At 41.3% G+C, this 22,326-nt stretch overlaps 2 protein-coding genes and 3 non-coding genes across 6 annotated transcripts; all 5 read left to right on the top strand.

Moving 5' to 3' along the window:
- Positions 1-2,207: 2,207 nt before the first annotated feature.
- Positions 2,208-6,305, top strand: LOC106583574 (60S acidic ribosomal protein P0). 2 transcript variants are annotated; one of them, XM_014167939.2, is made up of 8 exons: positions 2,208-2,352; positions 2,705-2,813; positions 3,140-3,315; positions 3,597-3,684; positions 4,169-4,315; positions 4,792-4,977; positions 5,457-5,597; positions 6,068-6,305. In XM_014167939.2, the coding sequence occupies exons 2-8, from the start codon at positions 2,760-2,762 to the stop codon at positions 6,221-6,223; spliced, it is 948 nt and encodes a 315-aa protein (XP_014023414.1). In that variant the 5' UTR covers positions 2,208-2,352; positions 2,705-2,759; the 3' UTR covers positions 6,224-6,305. The 2 variants fall into 2 exon arrangements, with proteins under 2 accessions (XP_014023414.1, XP_014023415.1); XM_014167940.2 differs by lacking the exon at positions 2,208-2,352 and adding an exon at positions 2,357-2,383.
- LOC123729737 (small nucleolar RNA SNORA63) lies at positions 3,912-4,040 on the top strand. The gene has a single exon (XR_006761445.1). It is a non-coding gene; the product is annotated as a small nucleolar RNA SNORA63 (small nucleolar RNA).
- On the top strand, positions 4,437-4,581 carry LOC123729736 (small nucleolar RNA SNORD15). The gene has a single exon (XR_006761444.1). It is a non-coding gene; the product is annotated as a small nucleolar RNA SNORD15 (small nucleolar RNA).
- LOC123729739 (small nucleolar RNA SNORA63) lies at positions 5,860-5,988 on the top strand. The gene has a single exon (XR_006761446.1). It is a non-coding gene; the product is annotated as a small nucleolar RNA SNORA63 (small nucleolar RNA).
- A 5,680-nt stretch (positions 6,306-11,985) lies between the features above and the next one.
- On the top strand, positions 11,986-20,863 carry goga7 (Golgin subfamily A member 7). Its single transcript, NM_001141039.1, is given in 6 exon segments — positions 11,986-12,045; positions 12,325-12,450; positions 19,096-19,248; positions 19,463-19,564; positions 19,774-19,833; positions 20,155-20,863. Coding segments are annotated over 5 exon segments (438 nt in total). The 5' UTR covers positions 11,986-12,036; the 3' UTR covers positions 19,822-19,833; positions 20,155-20,863.
- Positions 20,864-22,326: the final 1,463 nt, after the last annotated feature.

Below are 22,326 nucleotides of genomic sequence, written 5' to 3'. Positions count from 1 at the left end.
TTGTAAGAATAGAATGTTTCTAAACACTTCTACATTAATGTGGATGCTACCATGATTATGGATAATCCTGAATGAATTGTGAATAATGATAAGTGAGGAAGTTAGAGGCATGAATATCATACCCCCCCCCAAAAAAATTCTGACCTCCCCTGTTATTGTATTGTGGGTATGATATTTGTGCGTCTAACTTTCTCACTCATCATTATTTGCGATTCATTCAGGATTAAATGTAATCATGGTAGCATCCACATTAATGTAGAAGTGTTTAGAAACATTATATTCTTATTTACAATTAAAGTGACTCCAAAATGACACTACATTTTGTGCCCAAAAGAAATGTATGGTAAATAATCTCAAACGCAACCAAAACAATCAGCAAATGCATCCAACAAAGTTGTAGTCATACACTTGATGTAATCATTGGATGCTAGGAATACCCTAAAATTAAAGCTGACAGTCTGCACTTTAGCCTCAGTCATTGTATCAATTCAAATCTAAAGTGCTGGAGTACAGAGCCAAAACAACAACAAATGTGTCACTGTCCCAATACTTTTGGAGCTCACTGTATATGGTGGACTTCGATGTCCTTGCTGCGATAGGATTGGTGAAGCCTTTATGATGGAGCAGAACAACAATTGCTGCACCAGCCAGTGTCCTGGATTGCATCTCAAACAATTAGTGGCTTCCTCTTCTCATCTAATTTCTTCCATATGCACTGATGTGAAAGTACTGGACAAGCGAAAGCAAACACCTGGAATACAACCTTAATATTGCTGTCACTCAGCCAATAGCTTACAATGAAGTGTAAATGAAGAAGAGACAAATAGGGAAGCCATTTTAGACTTCAGATGCACCTCTGGGTTTTGGGGGTCAGCAAAAGAGGGGCAAACAATGAGGATTGCCTCACAGCACAGTATAGTCCGCAGTTGCTGTAAAATTACTACATGTTGCTTTTGGGTGAAACTTTGGGTCTGCCCTCCTCAGGCTGGGATGCCATTTCTGATGTGTTTGGAAAGGTTTGGTTTCTTTAACCCCCTGAAGACGTGGGGTTTTTAAGCACTTTCAGTCTTGCTGTGCCATAGATTCCTTGAGTTTCTCTAGTAGTGCAACTGGGTTGACATGAACATAGCCTGGTTATTGAGGAAATGCTGCTAATGTAATATTCTAAATGAATTTTGAAATGTATAGACAGGTGTAACAGAAGTAGGGTTTATAGTTCTTCTTATTGACTCTACTTTAAGTCAGACTCTCTTTCTATGACAGTAAATCCTAAATTGTTCAGTGAATTATCAAGTTAGTGTGCCAAATAATGTATCAAGCGCTGTGAAATATTACTCTGGTAGCCTTTTATTGCCGTGCATTGGAGACGCAGACAATGATGACTGGTGTAAGTGCTGCCAGAGTGCCTGAATCTAGTCCTGGACAGTTACACTTCAACATTGAACGAGTTCCTCAAATTACTGGAAAGAGTAGATTTCTTGAGAGTAGCTATGGCCTCAGGTTTAGGCACCATCCCAAATGTTGGAATGGAACTGGGCCCCTTTAAAGAGAGGCTTGTGCGCATGTTTGCTTTGATGTAACTCTAGGCCCTTCAAAGTACTATTTTCACCCTGTGTAAATTATCAGGGATTGTAATTGTTTTCTTTTATCTACATTTATTCGCTTTAGTTCACTGCTCTCTCTGAAGTCTCGGAAATTCCAGACCTATGTGGGGGGCAACCTGTCTGATTAGGGAGTCTACTCTCTGCCTTTTATTGGAAAGTCAGCCTTTTTACTTTAATCATTTCATCCCTTTAGTTCCCTTCAGATAAATTATTCCCCCCCCCCCCCCCCCCCATACCATATGTAATTGTTTTTTTACTTTCCCTCTCACCTTTTTTATTTCCCAATGTACTGTCGTTTTCTGGGATAGCTATGTGGTACCTGATTGCTGATACATTTTAATGAAATGTGATGGATGCCAATAAATACATTTTATTTCGGACACTGTCATTGATTTTGTCTCAATTACACAAGACACACACATTGAATGCTCAGAGCTTACACTATAAGCAAATGGGTATGGATGGATCTTTTAGTTTTATTTTATCATTTGCGCCATCTATTTTTCTTTTGATCTTGACAAACTCCCGTAACCATTCATCTGCGTTCAGTGCTGGCTCCGCATCAGTATGGACAGGACCATAAAACGAATGCACCCAGAGTCAGCAACCGACAAATGAGTGACACAGATGGTGACCAATCATGTCTGTGGAACAGAGTCGTCGTAATAATTTGTGATTGGCTGTTTGTGCAGTATATTATTTTTTCGCTTCCTGTTTCGTTCTTTCTTTCACGCGTCCTTACTGCGAGGTAAGGGATTTTCACCGGCTTGAGTCTTCATGTACGAGTACACGATAAAATGTGTTTTGTTATATTGGTTGAAAAATAATGTATTTGTTTTACAATAAACTACAGTACTATGGTAATATGGAAACATAATTATGTTGAGTTATTCTTAGTTTATTTTCTATTTTGTCTGTGCGGCCTCCTTGGCACGGTGATTACCGCCATGTGCCACCATTATTTCTGTAACATTTCAGCTGACGTTAACTTGTTACTAATATACTGGTTCATCATAAAGCCACGTACATGTATACAAGTCGTAAGTTACTATGTTACTAGTTACCGATGGGTGTCTAAAATCATATTTTATTTCCTTTAGATAATTTACTGTCTTTAAACCAGCTGTTAAAGCGATCCTTCGAAGCACTGCAAAGATGCCGAGGGAAGACAGGACCACGTGGAAGTCCAACTATTTTATGAAAATCATCGTAGGTTGACATAACACTTGACTTTGAGAACAATGATGCTTGGAAGTATAGAACCCCATCTTATGATTGGCCATTGACAAAGCAGGATAAGTTACAGTGCAGTTTGTTCAGTACTGCTCTCGTTTCCCCTGCACACATCAACTAGTTTCCTACATCCCTGTCTGTTTGCATCCCACAGCTGACAGGGATGCTTGGTCTCAGACACTTGCACAGTAGCGAACTGGATACATATTTTGCTTAGTCTTGCTTATACAATGGTAGAGGGTTTACATTTCCTCAAACTGAATTTAGAACTGCTTGTTTGACTGACTTGCTATTCTTTGCAGCAACTGCTGGATGACTACCCCAAATGCTTCATTGTGGGTGCAGACAATGTGGGCTCGAAGCAGATGCAGGCCATTCGTCTCTCTCTGCGTGGGAAGGCTGTGGTGCTCATGGGTAAAAACACCATGATGCGCAAAGCCATCCGTGGCCACCTGGAGAACAACCCTGCCCTGGAGAAGTAAGTTTTAAACTAACACATTTTGGTCTGAATGGCAAGGTGAAACTTTTTTTACATCTATTTAACTAGCCACTGATTTGGCTATTTGCAAAGCAGAGTAAGTTACAGTGCAGCTTGTTCTGCTCTGTCGTTCCCCTTGCACAACTTGTTTCCTGCTATTCCGGTCTGTCTGCTTCCCACGGCTTACAGGGACACTTGGTCTCAGACACTTTTTCTCAGTCTTGCTATTTGTGTCATTTGCGGTTTTATGTGCAATGTTGACATTGTTGCTGTCTTCACAGGTTGCTGCCCCACATCAAAGGAAATGTGGGCTTTGTCTTCACCAAGGAGGACCTGGCTGAGATCCGAGACATGCTGCTGGCCAACAAGGTTAATGTTCTTTCTGACCAGGCGCTGAGTTGGAACCTCTGGTCTTATGGTGAAATTGTCAACTTGGGGGGGGGGGTCCAAAATGCCACCCTATTTCCTTTGTAGAGCACTACTTTTGACCAGGTCACTATATAGGGGATATGCCATTTGGAACACATACAATATTATTAAATAGTAATAAATGGTAGAACCCTGTTTCTGGAGTCTGCTTAAAAGATGAAATAACGATGCAGGATAAGTTACAGTGCAGCTTGTTCAGTGCTGCTCTGTCGTTCCCCCTGCACATATCAACTAGTTTCCTACTATCCCTGTCTGTCTGCATCCCACGGCTGACAGGGACGCTTGGTCTCAAACATAATTTTCTGTTGAATTTGCTCAGTCTCATGGGCTGCATCATTTGGGATGTATCCATGGACTCCACTCTTTTGTTTGAATCGGAGCCATAGCTGGATTGTCCCCTAATGTCCAAACCTCTATCCCTCAGGTGCCAGCTGCTGCCCGTGCCGGCGCTATTGCCCCCTGTGACGTGACTGTGCCAGCCCAGAACACTGGGCTTGGTCCTGAGAAGACCTCCTTCTTCCAGGCCCTGGGCATCACCACCAAGATCTCCAGAGGAACCATTGAAATCCTGGTGAGGCGACTGCAGTCTAAGTCCTCAGGCAGTAGCTCAGCCAGTCTATGCTTAGTGGGCTCTACTTTAGACTAATGGGATAGTGGAATTACATTCAGTCATCCTCTAAATAAGAGGTGTTCTTCAGTGATGAGACGATGACGAGTCGGAACGGGACACAGTCTCTGCGGTCACTGGGTCAGGGTCACGTTCTGTGTCTCTGGGTTCAGCTCTCCAGGGCAGTGTGTCTTTTCAGTTGAAGACATTGAGGCATTTGTCTGAGAAGGGTTTACTGATTTGATCAAATATGTTGCTGGCTGAATAGATAACTTTGAGCATGTTGCTAGGCTTTGTTGTGTTCCATGTGTTTAATACACAAGTACTGATTTGTGTAGGGTTAGTATTGTAATGTTTTCTTCTCTAGAAAACAATGGGGCGTTTCTGAAAATGAAATCGACTGTAGACGAAGTGTCTCATCTCTTAATTTCTCCCTACAGAGCGATGTGATGCTCATCAAGCCTGGAGACAAGGTGGGAGCCAGTGAGGCCACGCTGCTCAACATGTTGAACATCTCGCCCTTTTCCTTCGGTCTGCTCATCCAGCAGGTGTATGATAACGGTAGTGTCTATAGCCCTGAGGTGCTCGACATTACTGAGGATGCTCTGCACGCCAGGTTCCTGGAGGTGAGGAAGCGTGTGCAACACTGCCTTGTAAAGATACTTTGAGTCCATGACCCAAAATCAATGTATTATTATTGATGCCTTGAATAGTAAATGAAACGGACTAAAATGTAGTACTGTGTCCCATTAAGTCTTAATTAGTTTCTCCTTAGTCTTGTCTCAATATTTTATGTTCTGAAAACAAGTGAAAATGATCCATTGAAAAGGACTGCAACACTCTAGCTGTCAAGTTAAGGAACATTTTCTCTTAGCTTTTGAGGAAGCAAGATAAGTTCCAGTGCAGCTTGTTCAGTACTGTTCTGTCGTTCCCCCTGCACACATCAACTAGTTTCCTACATCCCTGTCTGTCTGCATCCCACGGCTGACAGGGACGCTTGGTTTCAGACACAAATTTAGCAAATATGTATTGGAACAGCCAGACTTGAGTGAAGTGCTGAAAATCACGTTCATGCCTGTCCTGACCACAACTTGTCCTTTTTCAGGGTGTGAGGAACATCGCCAGTGTGTGTCTGGAGATCGGATACCCGACTCTGGCCTCCATCCCCCACACCATCATCAACGGATACAAGAGAGTCCTGGCTGTTGCCGTGGAGACTGACTACTCCTTCCCCCTGGCAGACAAGGTATGGCATCCCACCCACATTTGGACCACATGATATTTAAATGGATGACTGATCAAATGCTGGCCCAGTCCACAAACAAAACAAAACCTAGCTAAGTCTGAAAGAATTTATCAGTAATATAGTTGTAGTGCCACCTTGCACTACACCCTCTAGGTTAGGAATGTTCACATCGCTTATGCCTGTCAAATCCTTGATTGTCACATCTACATAGGGATAGGGGCCACAGTTTGATTCTTGAATAGGCCACAATTGAGTGTCCCAGCTGCAGGATAAGTTACAGTGCAGCTTGTTCAGTGCTGCTCTGTCGTTCCCCCTGCGCACAAAAACCTGTCTCCTACTATCCCTGTCTGTCTGCATCCCACGGCAGGCAGGGACGCTTGGTCTCAGACACCAGGTCATCCATTGGCACGTTATCTCCATAGATTTCTACATTTGAGTTAACTTTGCTTCTCTACCCCCTCTTTTCCCAGGTGAAGGATTACCTAGCTGACCCCACTGCCTTTGCTGTTGCTGCTCCTGTGGCTGTGGCCGAGACTGCCGCTGCCCCAGCCGCCGCTAAGGAGGAGGCCAAGGAGGAGTCTGAGGAGGGCTCGGACGACGACATGGGCTTTGGCCTATTCGACTAGAAGGCAGCCAACACTACTCTTATGGTTGCTGACCCAATTCAAGAAGATCATTGAATGTAATAAAAATCTCCAGAAAATCAAACCACTTTTGTGTTCATGTTTTAGCCAAGTGGCTGGGTGTAAAGTCATGTTTTGGGCCACAACCTAATTGGTATGGAACACTGAATGAGGTTCTAGTCAGGTCAGGCTGTTCAATATGCGGTAAAAGAAAAACATCAACCCCTACCTCTTCAGAGTATCCTGATCCGAAAGAAAGGCAGGGAAGTTTGTAACCTGTGACAAAGCAAAGATCGAGTTTTCAAAATTCCTGAAAATATGTAAACTACCCAAGAATATAGATGTCAATGAGTAAAGAAATTAAACATGCCATTGGGTAGAGTTACAATTGCCAGGATTATGCAGAGGATGAATGAAGTTCGGAAACTAGACTAGTTAACCTCAGTCCTGCATGTGTGCATAATGTGTTTATTTGAACTGCTAGCCCCTTAGTTTCTCCCTCAGCCAGTGATATATATATATATATATATAGGGTTGCTTGAAAGGGTAAGAGATTTTTTTATTTAACCAGGTAAGCTAGTTGAGAACAAGTTCTCATTAACAACTGCGACCTGGCCAAGATAAAGCAAAGCACTGCGACAGAAACAACACAGCGTTACATGGAATAAACAAGTATACAGTCAACACAATAGAAAAAAAAGAGTATATACAGTGTGTGCAAATGGCATGAGGAGGTATGGCAATAAATAGGCCGTAGTAGCAAAGTAATTACAATTCAGCAGATTAACACTGGAGTGATAGATGAGCAGATGGTGTGTGAGTAGTGATACTGGTGTGCAAAAGAGCAGCCAAGTCAAAAACAATATGGGGATGAGGTAGGTAGATTGGGTGGGCTATTTCCAGATGGACTATGTACAGCTGCAGTGATCGGTTAGCTGCTCAAATAGCTGATGTTTAAAGTTAGTGAGGGAAATGTAAGTCTCCAGCTTCAGCGATTTTTGCAATTCGTTCCAGTCACTGGCAGCAGAGAACTGGAAGGAAAGGAGGCCAAAGAGGTGTTGGCTTTGGGGATGACCAGTGAGATATACCGGCTGGAGCGCGTGCTACGGGTGGGTGTTGTTATCGTGACCAGTGAGCTGAGATAAGGCAGAGCTTTACCTAGCATAGACTTGTAGATGACCTGGAGCCAGTGGGTGTGGCGATGAATATGTAGCGAGGGCCAGCCGACTAGAGCATACAGGTCGCAGTGGTGGGTGGTATAAGGCGCTTTGGTAACAAAACGGATGGCACTGTGATAGACTGCATCCAATTTGCGGAGTAGAGTATTGGAAGCTATTTTGTAGATGACATCGCCAAAGTTGAGGATCAGTAGGATAGTCAGTTTTACTAGGGTAAGTTTGGTGGTGTGAGTGAAGGAGGCTTTGTTGCGAAATAGAAAGCCGATTCTAGATTTGATTTTGGATTGGAGATGTTTGAAATGAGTCTGGAAGGAGAGTTTACAGTCTAACCAGACACCTAGGTATTTGTAGTTGTCCACGTATTCTAGGTCAGAACCGTCCAGAGTAGTGATGCTAGTCGGGCGGGCGGGTGTGGGCAGTGAACGGTTGAAAAGCATGCATTTGGTTTTGCTAGCGTTTAAGAGCAGTTAGAGGCCACGGAAGGAGTCTTGTATGGCATTGAAGCTCGTTTGGAGGTTAGTTAACACAGTGTCCAAAGAAGGGCCAGATGTATACAGAATAGTGTCATCTGCATAGAGGTGGATCAGGGAATCACCCGCAGCAAGAGCGACATCATTGATATATACAGAGAAAAGAGTCGGCCCGAGAATTGAACCCTGTGGTACCCCCATAGAGACTGCCAGAGGTCCGGACAAAAGGCTCTCTGATTTGACACACTGAACTCTATCTGAGAAGTAATTGGTGAACCAGGCGAGGCAGTCATTTGAGAAACCAAGGCTGTTGAGTCTGCCAATAAGAATGTGGTGATTGACAGAGTCGAAAGCCTTGGCCAGGTCGATGAAGACTGCAGCACAGTACTGTCTTTTATCGATGGCGGTTATGATATCGTTTAGTACCTTGAGCGTGGCTGAGGTGCACCCGTGACCAGCTCGGAAACCGGATTGCACAGCGGAGAAGGTACGGTGGGATTCAAAATGGTCAGTGATCTGTTTATTAACTTAGCTTTCAAAGACTTTAGAAAGGCAGGGCAGGTTAGATATAGGTATGTAAGAGTTTGGGTCTAGAGTGTCACCCCCTTTGAAGAGGGGGATGACTGCGGCAGCTATCCAATCTTTAGGGATCTCGGACAAAATGAGAGGTTGAACAGACTGGTAATAGGGGTTGCAACAATGGCGGCGGATAATTTTAGAAAGAGAGGGTCCAGATTGTCTAGCCCAGATGATTTGTACGGGTCCAGGTTTTGCAGCTCTTTCAGAACATCTGCGATCTGGATTTGGGTGAAGGAGAAGCTGGGGAGGATCGGGCAAGTAGCTGCGAGGGGTGCGGAGCTGTTGGCCAGGGTTGGGGTAGCCAGGAGGAAAGCATGGCCAGCCGTAGAGAAATGCTTATTGAAATGTTCAATTATCATGGATTTATCGGTGGTGACCGTGTCGCCTAGCCTCAGTGCAGTGGGCAGCTGGGAGGAGGTGCTCTTGTTCTCCATGGACTTTAGAGTGTTGAGGAAGGAGTAGATTCAGTTGTAAGTGAACACAATATTCTTTCTTTATATTCACAGATGGACCTAAGGACCCTAAAACAAGGTCAGGTGCAGATTTGAGTGTTCCTGAGTTTAAGGTGGCAGTGACAGCAATGGATAAATTCTCTGTTTACTCAATGGAGTTGTTGGCCATACTAGTGGGTGGAGGAGGTGAGACCAGACAGAGTAGTAAATGGCTTGGTCTCCTGTGCTGCATTGATGAGCTTAAATTAATTTGTCTCAGCAGACAGGATGTATTGTGCAGTGCATGTATAGGGTGAAACGAATGGGAGTATTTGTGATGTTCCTCTGGGTGCCAGCTCATGTGGGAGTAGAGTGGAATGAGGTGGATGTTATCCCCAAGCAGGCTCTTAAACATCCTAATGTTGAGATGGAATTGTCAATCAGTAAAGCAGAAGCCAAGGGGTTAATGAGAACAGTGAACATATCAAACTGGGATGTGTGATCATTATTAGGAGAAGATGGAGACAGTGGAACATGTTCTATTTCAGTTCCAGAAATATGGTAGGGAAAGGGAGCAATTGTTATTATATTTGAGGAGTAATGGGGTTAAAGAGCCAGGGTTAAGTTAACTGCTGCAGAAATCTTCAGGGGATGGAGCATTTCATTATGTATTTCATTTCCTTAGGGAGATTTGGGGCGGCAGGTAGCCTAGTGGTTTGAGCGTTGGACTGAATTCCCAAGCTGACAAGGTAAAAATCTGTCGTTCTTCCCCTGAACAAGGCAGTTAACCCACTGTTCCTAGGCCATCATTGAAAATAAGAATTTGTTCTTAACTGACTTACCTAGTTAAATAAAATAAAAATAAATGATAATATTGGGTAGGATTTAGACCTTCACTGTCTCTGTTCCACACATCAGTCCAGTTGGTGGCGGTAATGCACCGTAAAGTTGGTAGCCAACCACCATATAAACTCCAGAGAAGGAAAAAGACAAGTGGCAGCATACTCATTGAAACGTTCAGTCTGTGCGGAAGCAGTGATGCCAATTTACATTTACATTACATTTAAGTCATTTAGCAGACGCTCTTATCCAGAGCGACTTACAAAATGGTGCATTCACCTTATGATATCCAGTGGAACAACCACTTTACAATAGTGCATCTAAATATTTTAAGGGGGGGGGGTTAGAAGGATTACTTTATCCTATCCTAGGTATTCCTTAAAGAGGTGGGGTTTCAGGTGTCTCCGGAAGGTGGTGATTGACTCCGCTGTCCTGGCGTCGTGAGGGAGCTTGTTCCACCATTGGGGTGCCAGAGCAGCGAACAGTTTTGACTGGGCTGAGCGGGAACTGTGCTTCCTCAGAGGTAGGGGGGCCAGCAGGCCAGTGGTGGATGAACGCAGTGCCCTTGTTTGGGTGTAGGGCCTGATCAGAGCCTGAAGGTATGGAGGTGCCGTTCCCTTCACAGCTCCGTAGGCAATCACCATGGTCTTGTAGCGGATGCGAGCTTCAACTGGAAGCCAGTGGAGAGAGCGGAGGAGCGGGTGACGTGAGAGAACTTGGGAAGGTTGAACACCAGACGGGCTGCGGCGTTCTGGATGAGTTGTAGGGGTTTAATGGCACAGGCAGGGAGCCCAGCCAACAGCGAGTTGCAGTAATCCAGACGGGAGATGACAAGTGCCTGGATTAGGACCTGCGCCGCTTCCTGTGTGAGGCAGGGTCGTACTCTGCGAATGTTGTAGAGCATGAACCTACAGGATCGGGTCACCGCCTTGATGTTAGTGGAGAACGACAGGGTGTTGTCCAGGATCACGCCAAGGTTCTTAGCACTCTGGGAGGAGGACACAAGGGAGTTGTCAACCGTGATGGCGAGATCATGGAACGGGCAGTCCTTCCCCGGGAGGAAGAGCAGCTCCGTCTTGCCGAGGTTCAGCTTGAGCTGGTGATCCGTCATCCACACTGATATGTCTGACAGACATGCAGAGATGCGATTCGCCGCCTGGTTATCAGAAGGGGGAAAGGAGAAGATTAATTGTGTGTCGTCTGCATAGCAATGATAGGAGAGACCATGTGAGGATATGACAGAGCCAAGTGACTTGGTGTATAGCGAGAATAGGAGAGGGCCTAGAACAGAGCCCTGGGGGACACCAGTGGTGAGAGCGCATGGTGCGGAGACAGATTCTCGCCACAATTTAGCAATTGTGTTGCTAGATTTAGCAACTTTTCAGAATACCCTGGCAACTTTTTTTTCAAACAGCACCTAGCAACAAATTTAGCTACTTTTAAAAATTGATTTGGAACTTTTAGCAACTTTTGAAAAGTGACTGAAATGCTAAAATGCACGCATTTCCCCTCTAAATGACAAAAAAAAACGATTTTCTCTGTGACACACTGTCACAACACACGTGCCTGACTGCAAAAGTGCATTGTGAGTGACGTCAGCAGCAGGCGCTCAGCTCGTGCACAGGCAGCAGCAGGTCAGCAGCAATTTAAGTAAATTGCTAATCATTGTTGGATGCAGTGATGCCAACCTAGCATTTTTGTTGCTAGATTTAGCAACTTTTTTTTCTCCAATCAGCACCTAGCAACAAATTTAGCTACTTTTAAAAATGTATTTGGAACTTTTAGCAACTTTTGAAAAGTGATTTAAACACTAAAATGCACGTATTTTCCCTCTAAATGACACAAAACGATTTTCTCTATCACACTGCCACAACACACGTGCCTGGCTGCAAAAGTCATTGTGAGTGACGTCAGCAGCAGGCGCTCAGCTGTGCACAGGCAGCAGCAATTTCAGCAAATTCCAAATCATTGTTGGCTGACTGCAGTAGTAAGGGTTCGACAAGCCAAACCCAATGAATATAGTTGGTCACGAATGTTTGATCTTGAACAGAACTTACAACATCAATCAACATGTCCCAATCAAAATTGTACAGAAAAGAGTGGGAGTCTGTACCTGAACAAATGTCAAATTTGAGTAACGTTATTGTGTATTCTACGTAACGACGCATTTGTACGTTATCACGCAATGACATCACAACGTCATTTAGCAACTTTTAGCAACAAATCAACCTGCCTCTAGCAAGTTACCCTGAAAATTTGTTGGCAACACTGTGCGGAAGTACTACCCGAAGAAGCTAGCTGAAAGGAAAACGTCCACTATGGCTGAGGTAAATTACATTGATCGTTTTAACTGTATTTAGGCATTGACAACTAAGCCGTGTCTACCTAATTGAATTAGTGGATATACATTTCACAGTTGGTGGCTGCCTGTACTGTGGTGCTTGGTTTACAAGCCAAGCAAGATGTTGTCAACAAATGTGGCTAACGTTAGCTAGCCCTCTGTCCAGACTGAGCCTTCTGTCTGTGTAGCTAGCTAGATAGCTTTTTGGGTTACCTTAATAACTAGGCAAATGATCCCATGATGTTTATTCAATTCATGCTTTCAGACGCACAACTTGCAGGACCTGCAACATCAAGCAGCCGTCGCCTCCAAAGTGTATGTCCAGAGGGACTACAACTCGGGTACAATCTGCAGGTTCCAGACCAAGTTCCCCTCAGAGCTGGAGTCTAGGGTATGAGACCATACACACTTTTTACATTTAAAAAAAAAATTAATTTATTTTATACTTAAAAAAAAGCATATTTTAATTGCAACACTAACAATATTACACATCAATACAGGGACATCCCTGTGAATTATAATTCAGGACATCATTAATATTTGAAAAGGCAATGAGACATTCAGAGACATGACTTCTAATACTTTTTTCAACCTTTTAAGTTTCACAACTTTGAGGGATTTATAAAACTGTAAGTTCAATGAAAAAATAATACAAAATAAGGGATGTTTCCCACATTTACATTTGTGAATATGATATTTGGCCAAGAGAATAATAATAATATGAATAAAATAGTTATGATCGAAATTGCAAGGATAAACATAATGCCAATTAACATCAAAGGTTAAACGTAGGTAATTCTGGAGATTTTATACACAACCATTCATGAATTTCAATCCATTGTTTACTAGAATGGCGGCATGAAAAAAAACAAGTGCTCTGTAGATTCTGAATCAGAGGAATGAAAATACATGGCATTTTGTCAAAATTGAATCTTTTGTGCAAGAAATCATTAACAGGGTAGATGGAAGAAAATATTTTAAAATTAGTTTCTTTAACTTTTGACCATTGCATGGGAAGGTTACTTCCATAGCAATATATTGAATTATAATCACCAAAAAGTACTTAACTCCCAATTGTATCCACTTATTGTTGCATTTTTTTTTTATCCAAAAGATTCAAGTCATTATTTTGTAAACTTGGAAAAGAGGGAACAACCTCATGATATAAGTGTTCTTAATAAGTCCAAGTAAATGAAGTGGAATTGCTTTGCAAACCTTCATATATTCTCTCTGAGTAATATTAACCCGAAATTTACCAACAAACTCAAACTGCAAAAACTCCCCAGTGTTGTCTACCAAATCACATACAAAAATAATACCCTTGTCAAACCAAAGGCATTTGAAAATTGATTTCCTATTAATTTGAATAACACTGTTATTCCAAATCAATGTTTTGTGGGGGAAAATGTTCCTGAAAAATTTGTAATTTGCTGGTGAAACTTCACAATCACATTTCATTAGAAATTCAAGTCTACCAAGTTTAAAAACAGATTGTTAGGGATGTGATACCACAGAGGTAGGATTAGACAGACAATTTTAACCATTTAATTCTAAAAGCACCCACTAACAACAATCAATAGCCTGTAAACCTCCACGATCATAGTCTTTCACTAATTGTGATTCCGAAATATAATGCGTGTTATTCCTCCAAACAAATCTAAATATAACAGAATTGCCGTTATGTTATTAGAAGAAAGAAAAAGGGACTGACTTGGGTAAATTATTCCAGATAAACCCTCAGTCTTGGACAAAAGAATACGACCCAAAATTGAGATCACGTTGCAGCCACTGACTTAATGAAACTCATGGAATTAATCCTATTATCAATGTTTAAAGATTCTTTATCTGAAACGTTTTTAGTGTTAACAATTCCTAAATATTTAACTTCCTTTTTAACCAGTATGGAGGCAATGTTGACGGAGTCACAGCAACAAATGTGATCTCATGCCAATTCATTAAGGTTCAGAGTCAACCCAGAGGCCATAGAACATTTCTTGATTCTGTCAATAGCCAAGGGAATAGCCACTCTATCCTTTAGGAAAAGGGCAGTATCATCTGCAAATTGACTGATATTTATGTCTTTACCAAAAATACAGATCCCTTTTTAAATTCTCAGATTTGTTAACCTCCCTGGGCAACGTCCCACCTAGTCAATAGCCAGTGGAATTGTGTGGCGCGAAATACAAATACCTTATAAATGCTATAACTTCAATTTCTCAAACATATTACTATTTTACACCATTTTAAAGACAAGACTCTCGTTAATCTAACCACACTGTCCGATTTCAAAAAGGCTTTACAGCGAAAGCAAAACATTAGATTATGTCAGGAGAGTACCCTGCCAAAAATAATCACACAGCCATTTTCAAAGCATGCATATATGTCACAAAAACCAAAACCACAGCTAAATGCAGCACTAACCTTTGATGATCTTCATCAGATGACACTCCTAGGACATTATGTTATACAATACATGCATGTTTTGTTCAATCAAGTTCATATTTATATCAAAAAACTGCTTTTTACATTAGCATGTGATGTTCAGAACTAGCAAACTTCCGGTGAATTTACTAAATTACTCACGATTAACGTTCACAAAATACATACAAATATTTTAAGAATTATAGATACAGAACTCCTTTATGCAATCGCGGTGTCAGATTTTAAAATAGCTTTTCGGCAAAAGCACATTTTGCAATATTCTGAGTAGATAGCCCGGCCATCACGGCTAGCTAATTTGACACCCACCAAGTTTGGCCCTCACCAAACTCAGATTTACTATAAGAAAAATTGGATTACCTTTGCTGTTCTTCGTCAGAATGCACTCCCAGGACTTCTACTTCAACAAAAATTTTTGTTTTGGTTCGAAATAATCCATAGTTATATTGAAATAGCTCCGTTTTGTTCGTGCGTTGAGGTCAGTATCCAAAGGGTGACGCGCGGGCGCATTTCGTGACAAAAAATGTCTAAATATTCCATTACCGTACTTCGAAGCATGTCAAACGCTGTTTAAAATCAATTTTTATGCCATTTTTCTCGTAAAATAGCGATAATATTCCAACCGGCGACGTTGTATTCGTTCAAAGAGAGAAAGAAAAACATGGAGTCCTCTCGTGCACGCGCGCTCCAGTGTCAGTGTTCCCTGCCTGACCACTCACAAACTCCTGCTGTTTTTCGCCCAGAGACTGCAGAGCTTTCATTTCACTTTCTGGCGCCTTCTGAGAGCCAATGGAAGCCTTAGAAAATGTCACGTTACAGCAGAGATGCTGTATTTTTGATAGAGATGCCTTAGAAGGACAACAAATTGTCAGACAGGGCACTTCCTGCATGGAATCTTCTCAGGTTTTGGCCTGCCATATGAGTTCTGTTATACTCACAGACACCATTCAAACAGTTTTAGAAACTTTAGAGTGTTTTCTATCCAAATCTACTAATTATATGCATATTCTCCTTTCTGGGTAAGAGTAGTAACCAGTTTAAATCGGGTACGTTTTTTATCCGGCCGTGAAAATACTGCCCCCTAGCCCCAACAGGTTTTAAGAAAAATGGCTAGTAAATCTGTGGCTAAAATAAATAGGAGGGGGTATTGGACAACCCTGTCTAATTCCTCTGGCAATAGAGAAACGAGGGGATGTGCCATTACTTATAGCCACCGAACTGCTAATATCATCCTTATCACTTTACAGAAATTCTCCCCAAACCCAAAAGTAGAGAGTGTTCTAAATAGAAAGTTGTGTTCTAAAGTGTCAAAAGCCTTAAAAAAAATCTAAAAACAATATAAAGCCATCATCATATCTAAAACCAATCGTACATGGTTATGGATACTCCTTGCTTTAATGAAGGCTGATATGAGTTTCACAGATTTTTATATCATCAAGGCCTTTTTTTCAGTCTATTGGCATAGACATGGGCTAGTAACTTCCATCACGTTGTTGGCAACTGACTAGGTCTCCAATTGTCCAGGTAAAGAGAGTACTTCTTTGGTTTGGGTATAAGAACTATTAGTCCCTGTCTCAAAGGAGATAAGATAGCATTAGCAATACCCACTTTGTAGACAAAGCAATAACTCTCTAATATCAGGACAAAAATGTAGCTAGGAGTCAGGCCATCCGGTCCAGGAGATTTACCTATAGGCATTTGTTTAATTGCTTGGTCCAACTCCAGTAATATCTATATCAGAATCACATCATCTCTTAAACCTTTCTATAGGCTAAATAGAGTTATTAACTGAATCAAAAAAGGAATCCAAGTCGCCTTCTGAAAGATGAGATTGATATAGTGAACTGTAGAAAGTGTATTTTTCTTATTAATCACTTCAAGATCATCAGATATTGTGTCACTTGCATAAATGGATGTAATACTATGCCTAGTTTGCCTACTCTTCTCCAAATTAAAGAAATTAGATGTTTCTTTTTCACCTTTTTCAATCCATTTGGCCTTTGAACGGATGAAGGCACCCGGCGCCTTATCGTTGTATATGTCGTTCACATTGGCATTTAGCAAGCTCTGCTTTTTCATCTTCATTTAAATCAAGTTTATTGCTCAACCTGTTAATAACGACAATAATATCCATCTCCTTGGAGAATCTTTTCTGAGCTAGCATTTTACCAGTAGTGATGGCAAGACATCGATTTCTGAATTTAATAATTTCCCATTTGTTAGTAGAAGAGAGAGCAGAATAGAGGCAGGTCTCTCTGATAAGAGCTTTAGTCTGTAAACAAAATGACTTTTTCATTTCCAGTATGCTTTAGTAAATCTCTTGTCATTATCAAAAGGAAAGAAGAATGGAACAATGGTGTGTCAGAGGAGCTGAGGAAATATAAGATTGGAAGATACCAACCAATAATCAATTCTAGATTTTAATTGTATGTCGCTAGTTGTAGAGTTGAACCAAGAAAATAGTTTTAAAGTTGGATTCTGTGAACGCCAAATATCGGAAAGGAGCATCAAGAGCAACATTATAATCACCTCCAACAATGGTATCTGTAAAATATTTGTTTTTCAACTCAATTAAGACTTTACTAATAGATGTCCTAATTTTTGGGGGGGCAGTATGTAATAACCATAAATATTTACCTATATGTAATGTGATTTCTAAAACTGTACCTGGGAACCATCTGAAAAGTATTGCCACACCAGTAGAATGAGATGAGCCATGGCTAAAAATGATATTGTCACTCCATTGTGAAGTCCAGCATTTTAAGTCCGCATCTGAGGAATGTGTCTCTTGAAATGAAATAAAAATTGGACTTTAATAAATCTTTACAAAAACTAAAAATTGCCTTGCGTTTTTAAATTGTTCTGTAAACCCCTGGTATGCAAGGATAAAAATGAAAGAGAAATAGTTGTCTAGACCCTGAATAATATAAAGGTAGCATACGTTTTCAAAAATTGTTGACGAACAGTAACGACCATAAAAAGGAAAATAAATGGATAGATTGTGTAATAACACATATTATATTAATAGATTAGATCTTCAATTGAACTCTCAAACTTAATAAAGACATCTCTGAAAGCTAATCAAGCCATATGAAAAATAAATTGATATTTACTTACATAATATCGATCTTCAAACACAATGAATAAAAACGGTTATCTTAGTAAGCCATCAAATGAGAAACAAAAACCACAGTGTGCTTACTTTGGTTAATGTTCACATCCAAAACTCGCCACTACGAACAGTATCGCCCTATGTTCAGATAAACGATTGCATTAATAAACTTACCAGTTGAAACGGTATATTGCTTCATTAGCCTACTACTGTATAAACAGGCCAACTCCTAAAGCATAAATCAGTCAGTCACTTAGCTCCACCCTGTGGCCGTCAATGACAGAAAACCCCTCGCGAAAGCCCCCCCCCGTCTTGCCTCATCGACTTGTGGCCACAGCTTCGAACGGGCATCCCTGTCGCGCTTGCTCAAATCTTCTGCAAAGCGAATGCCTTTCTCCCTGCAGATCGGCGCAAGTTTGGCAGCTCTCCACACCTCGTCTCTCACGTTCCTCAACGCAAACATAATGATGACCTGTCTGTGTCTTCTCCTTTCTCTTATCTCCGAGACGGTGTACCCTGAACATCGCGGTAGATGTATCGGGGATATGGAACAAACCTTCCCAATAATGTCAATCACAATCCCTCTGATATTCTCACCATCAGTTTCAGGTAGCCCATTCAGTCTCAGCCCTCATCGGCGCTTGTATCGGTTCTGTTCAGCACTGGCTGTGCACAGCTCATTGTTTTTCTTTTGTCAGGGCATCAACTTTATTTTTCAACAGTTTTGCATCATCTGGTAATATTAATGCCTGCTGCATTAAACTCTGTAGTTTTGGAAACGTTTGCAATTGGGAGGGTATTTTTATGAAACCTCTCAAAGCCATTAAGCCAATCTTATTCGTCAAATTTCTTGTTTAAACCCTGGATTGCCTCGAAGATGGCTTCATTGGTGATAGGCTGGGATGGTTGAGTCTGCCCGGTGTCACTTTCTCATAGTCTCTTCAGGTTGGAGGGTTTCGAAGGGGTTATTTGGACACCTGTACCAAAGACTAATTCCTCTGACCTCTGTACCGTTACTTCTGGGGTAGTTTCAAAATATTCCATATAGTTGATAGGATCTACCTCGTTTACGACAGCTCCCTCTACATTTTGCTAGCTTCCATCTCCACTAATGTTACAGTACTAGCTAGCTAGGCTTGGCTGAACTTGCTTGACGTATAACAAAGTGATTCAGTAAACCGTCAAACTAATAAAAAATCCCCAAAAAGACAGCAAGTTTTTTTTTAACTGTAATCATCGTCAAACTCAAATTAGGGTTTGAATTCAATGTTAAAGTTCAGGAGCTCAGTTTAATGCGACCACTCACTCCGCCATCTTGTCTGCGGCCGTCGATCACCCACACAGCTACTAAGCCGACTGCTGTTCAAATAGAATTGTCATACATTCTGTCAGTTTTTGTAGTCAGTTTACTTCTCCATTATTGCTCAGTGACTTTGGTCGAGCAGAGCTCTTACTGAGGGATCGATGGGCATCATTTTTTTTCAGGTTGACAGGCAACAGTTTGAGGAGACGATGCAGACGCTCAACAACCTCTATGCTGAGGCTGAGAAAATTGGTGGCAAGTCTTACCTGGAGGGCTGCTTGGCCTGCATGACCGCCTACACTATCTTCCTCTGTATGGAGACCCATTATGAGAAAGTAGGTCCCTCAGTCTTCTCCATAGAAGTATGTAGGCCAAGGGTTGGTCCCTGTGGGCCCGGGTCTAAAGTAGTGCACTTACTATATTGGGAATAGGTTGTCATTTGGGACTGAACCTATGTTTTATGACGTGGACCAGTGGCCATATTAGGTGTAGTCTTTTTTTTGAGGCCAAGCCATGAATGGGTGAAGGGCTTACTTTTTTTGTCTCTAGGTATTGAAGAAGATCGCTAGGTTCATCAAGGAGCAGAATGAGAAGATCTACGCTCCTCTGGGACTGCTGCTTACGGACCCAATCGAGAGAGGTCTCAGGGTTGTATCCTTTACTGTCCCAGAGGCTCACACTAACAGTGGCTGCATCCCAAATGCCACCATAATCCCTTTATATTTTCCTTTGGCTCTGGTTAAAAGTAGTGCACTGTAAAAGGAATAGGATGCCATTTGGGATGCACAGCTAGACCTTTCTTGTGTAACTGTCTTGCATTTCTTGCTGGATCCCAGCTTCCTTAACTAACCCCTCCCCAGGTTGAAATCACCATCTTTGAGGATCGAAGCATTGGCTCTGGAAGATAAACCACACCAAAGGTGAGTGTTTTTCTCTGACATTCACCTCATTTAAATAAGATTTTCTCTCATCCTGTTAACTCTAACAGGGGATACCAATGTAAATAAGTTTCATAGCAACCTCACAAGAGCTTAGTGTCTAAATAACTAGAAAGAATAGAATAATATTGACTTGGAGATACTGTCATGATATGTCTTGACTTACATTCCCTATGGTTAATGAACAGCAATGTTCAGATAAGCAATGTTATTTGACAAATCCACTGCTCCCTGCCTCCAGCTGTCAGGACTACCTTCACAGTATTGTTAATTTGAAGTGTTTTTGTTTTTGCTCTTATGCAGGATGGCCTATTTCACCTGGTGCTTCCCAATTGTCTCACCACACCATCAATGATTCCTTATGGATGTAGATATAATTGTTTTTATTTATTCCACATATGAGATGGGCAATGTGCGCTAGTAGCCTATATCCCAGAGAGACCAACACTCCCTGTTTTTACATGTTTATTGAGATGATTCATTTTAATGTGAAAAGTCTTATTCTAGTTAAGCAAGACCACACCTTTAGTATGAATGGTGCCATTTTGTTTTATATTGCCATTTTTAAACCCTTACTTGTAATTAAAGGTGCACTGTGTAATAGGTCAATGCAAATAGCCCTTAAATGTATATTTCACCCACAGTTTTTAAACCTGTGTTTTAATATATCCTCTCTGCTTCACCAAAACGTACATAATTAGTAAAATGGTTCCTTACCTTGACAGTAGTCTACGGGCCAGGAGAAACTGTAATCCACCACAATTCAGATGTTTACTTTAGCAAATACAATGAGAGGGAATGGGGCAGTGCTAGCATGTTCCAAACTCATGGATTCTCGTTCCTGGATGTTACAAACGTAAACGATGTACAGTAACATAGCACATTTTCTGAGTTATGGTTTGTTACTTCAGGTACTTCTAAGTTGTACTTCTCAAAACCAACTATAAGCTTTTGCTGAAATGTTGCTGTTCCTTTTGTATGTATACTGAACAAATATAAATGCAACAATTTCAACGAAATTACTGAGTTAAAGTTCATATAATGAAATCAGTCAATTGAAATAAAATAATTAGGCCCTAATCTATGGTTTTCACATGACTGGGCAGGGGTGCATCCATGGGTGGGCCTGGGAGGGCATAGGCCCACCCACTGGGGAGCCAGGCCCAGCCAATCAGAATGAGTTTTTCTCCACAAAATGGCTTTAAAGCATTTCTCAGTTTCATCAGCTGTCCGGATGGCTGGTCTCAGACGATCCCGTAGGTGAAGAAGCCGGATGTGGAGGGCCTCGCCTGGCGTGGTTACATGTTGTGAGGCCGGTTGGACGTACTGCCAAATTCTTCAAACAACGTTGGAGGCGGCTTATGGTAGAGGAATGAACATTAACTTATTTGGCAACAGCTCTGGTGTAAATTCCTGCAGTCAGCATGCCAATTGAGACATTGGTGGCACTGTGTTGTGACAACTGTACATTTTAGTGGCCTTTTATTGACCCCAGCACAAGGTGCACCTGTGTAATGATCATGCAGTTTAATCAGCTTCTTGATATGTGTCAGGTGGCTGGATTAACTTGGCAAATGAGAAATGCTCACTAACAGGGATGTAAACAAATGTGTGCACAAAATTAGAGAAATGTTTTCGTGTATGGATCTTTTATTTCAGCTCATGAAACATGGGACCAACACTACATGTTGCGTTTATATTTTTGTTCAGTATAATTGTCAGAAGATAATGTACTGATTTGGTGTGTGTGTGTGTGTACTCTTGATCACCTTGTAGACACAGGCTATTTGATATGAACTTGTTTCGTATGCAACGTTGTGTGGGTTTGTATTATGGTGTCTGTTCTATAGTGACAGTTCACCAGTGTTTAAGCACACAGGTTGCCTTTTATTGCCAATAAGAATCAGGGTTTCACATTGGCTAGTTTTAATTTATGAATGTGGATGAAATTGTTAACTCACATACTGGGATATGACCTCAATGTTCTCACTGCTTAGCTTGACTAAATGTGAATTGACAGGAATTGTGACTCCAACCCTGACTGTGGTTCAAAGTTATGGAGTTTCTAGACTACCCCCTATCCTTGATATTGTCCAATATGTGTAAATAATTATTGACCACAAATCCACCACAGAAACCTTGATAATGTGTTGAATCCCAAGACAGGAATTAAAAGCCAATCTATTGTTTGTTCTTGATTATTATATGTAGTGTAATGTGTATCTACAAATAAACTATTTTCTTGAATAATCTGTGAAGCCATACTCAATTAAATATAGCTCACATTCCATATATATATATATATATATATATATTTTTTTTTTAACTAGGGATGTAGTTAGCTAGACAAACTGCAAATAACTGCAAATAAGTGAATAACATTTTTAATAGCAGTGAACAATATCCTACGATCAATGGAGTGAGTCATCGTTAGCAATAATGAAATACTTTGAATGCATTCTGCGCCTGTTCGCA

Source organism: Salmo salar, chromosome ssa22 (genome assembly GCF_905237065.1).
Source record: "Salmo salar chromosome ssa22, Ssal_v3.1, whole genome shotgun sequence".
Classification (NCBI taxonomy): Eukaryota; Metazoa; Chordata; class Actinopteri; order Salmoniformes; family Salmonidae; genus Salmo; species Salmo salar.
This window is presented reverse-complemented; position numbering and strand designations above follow the sequence as displayed.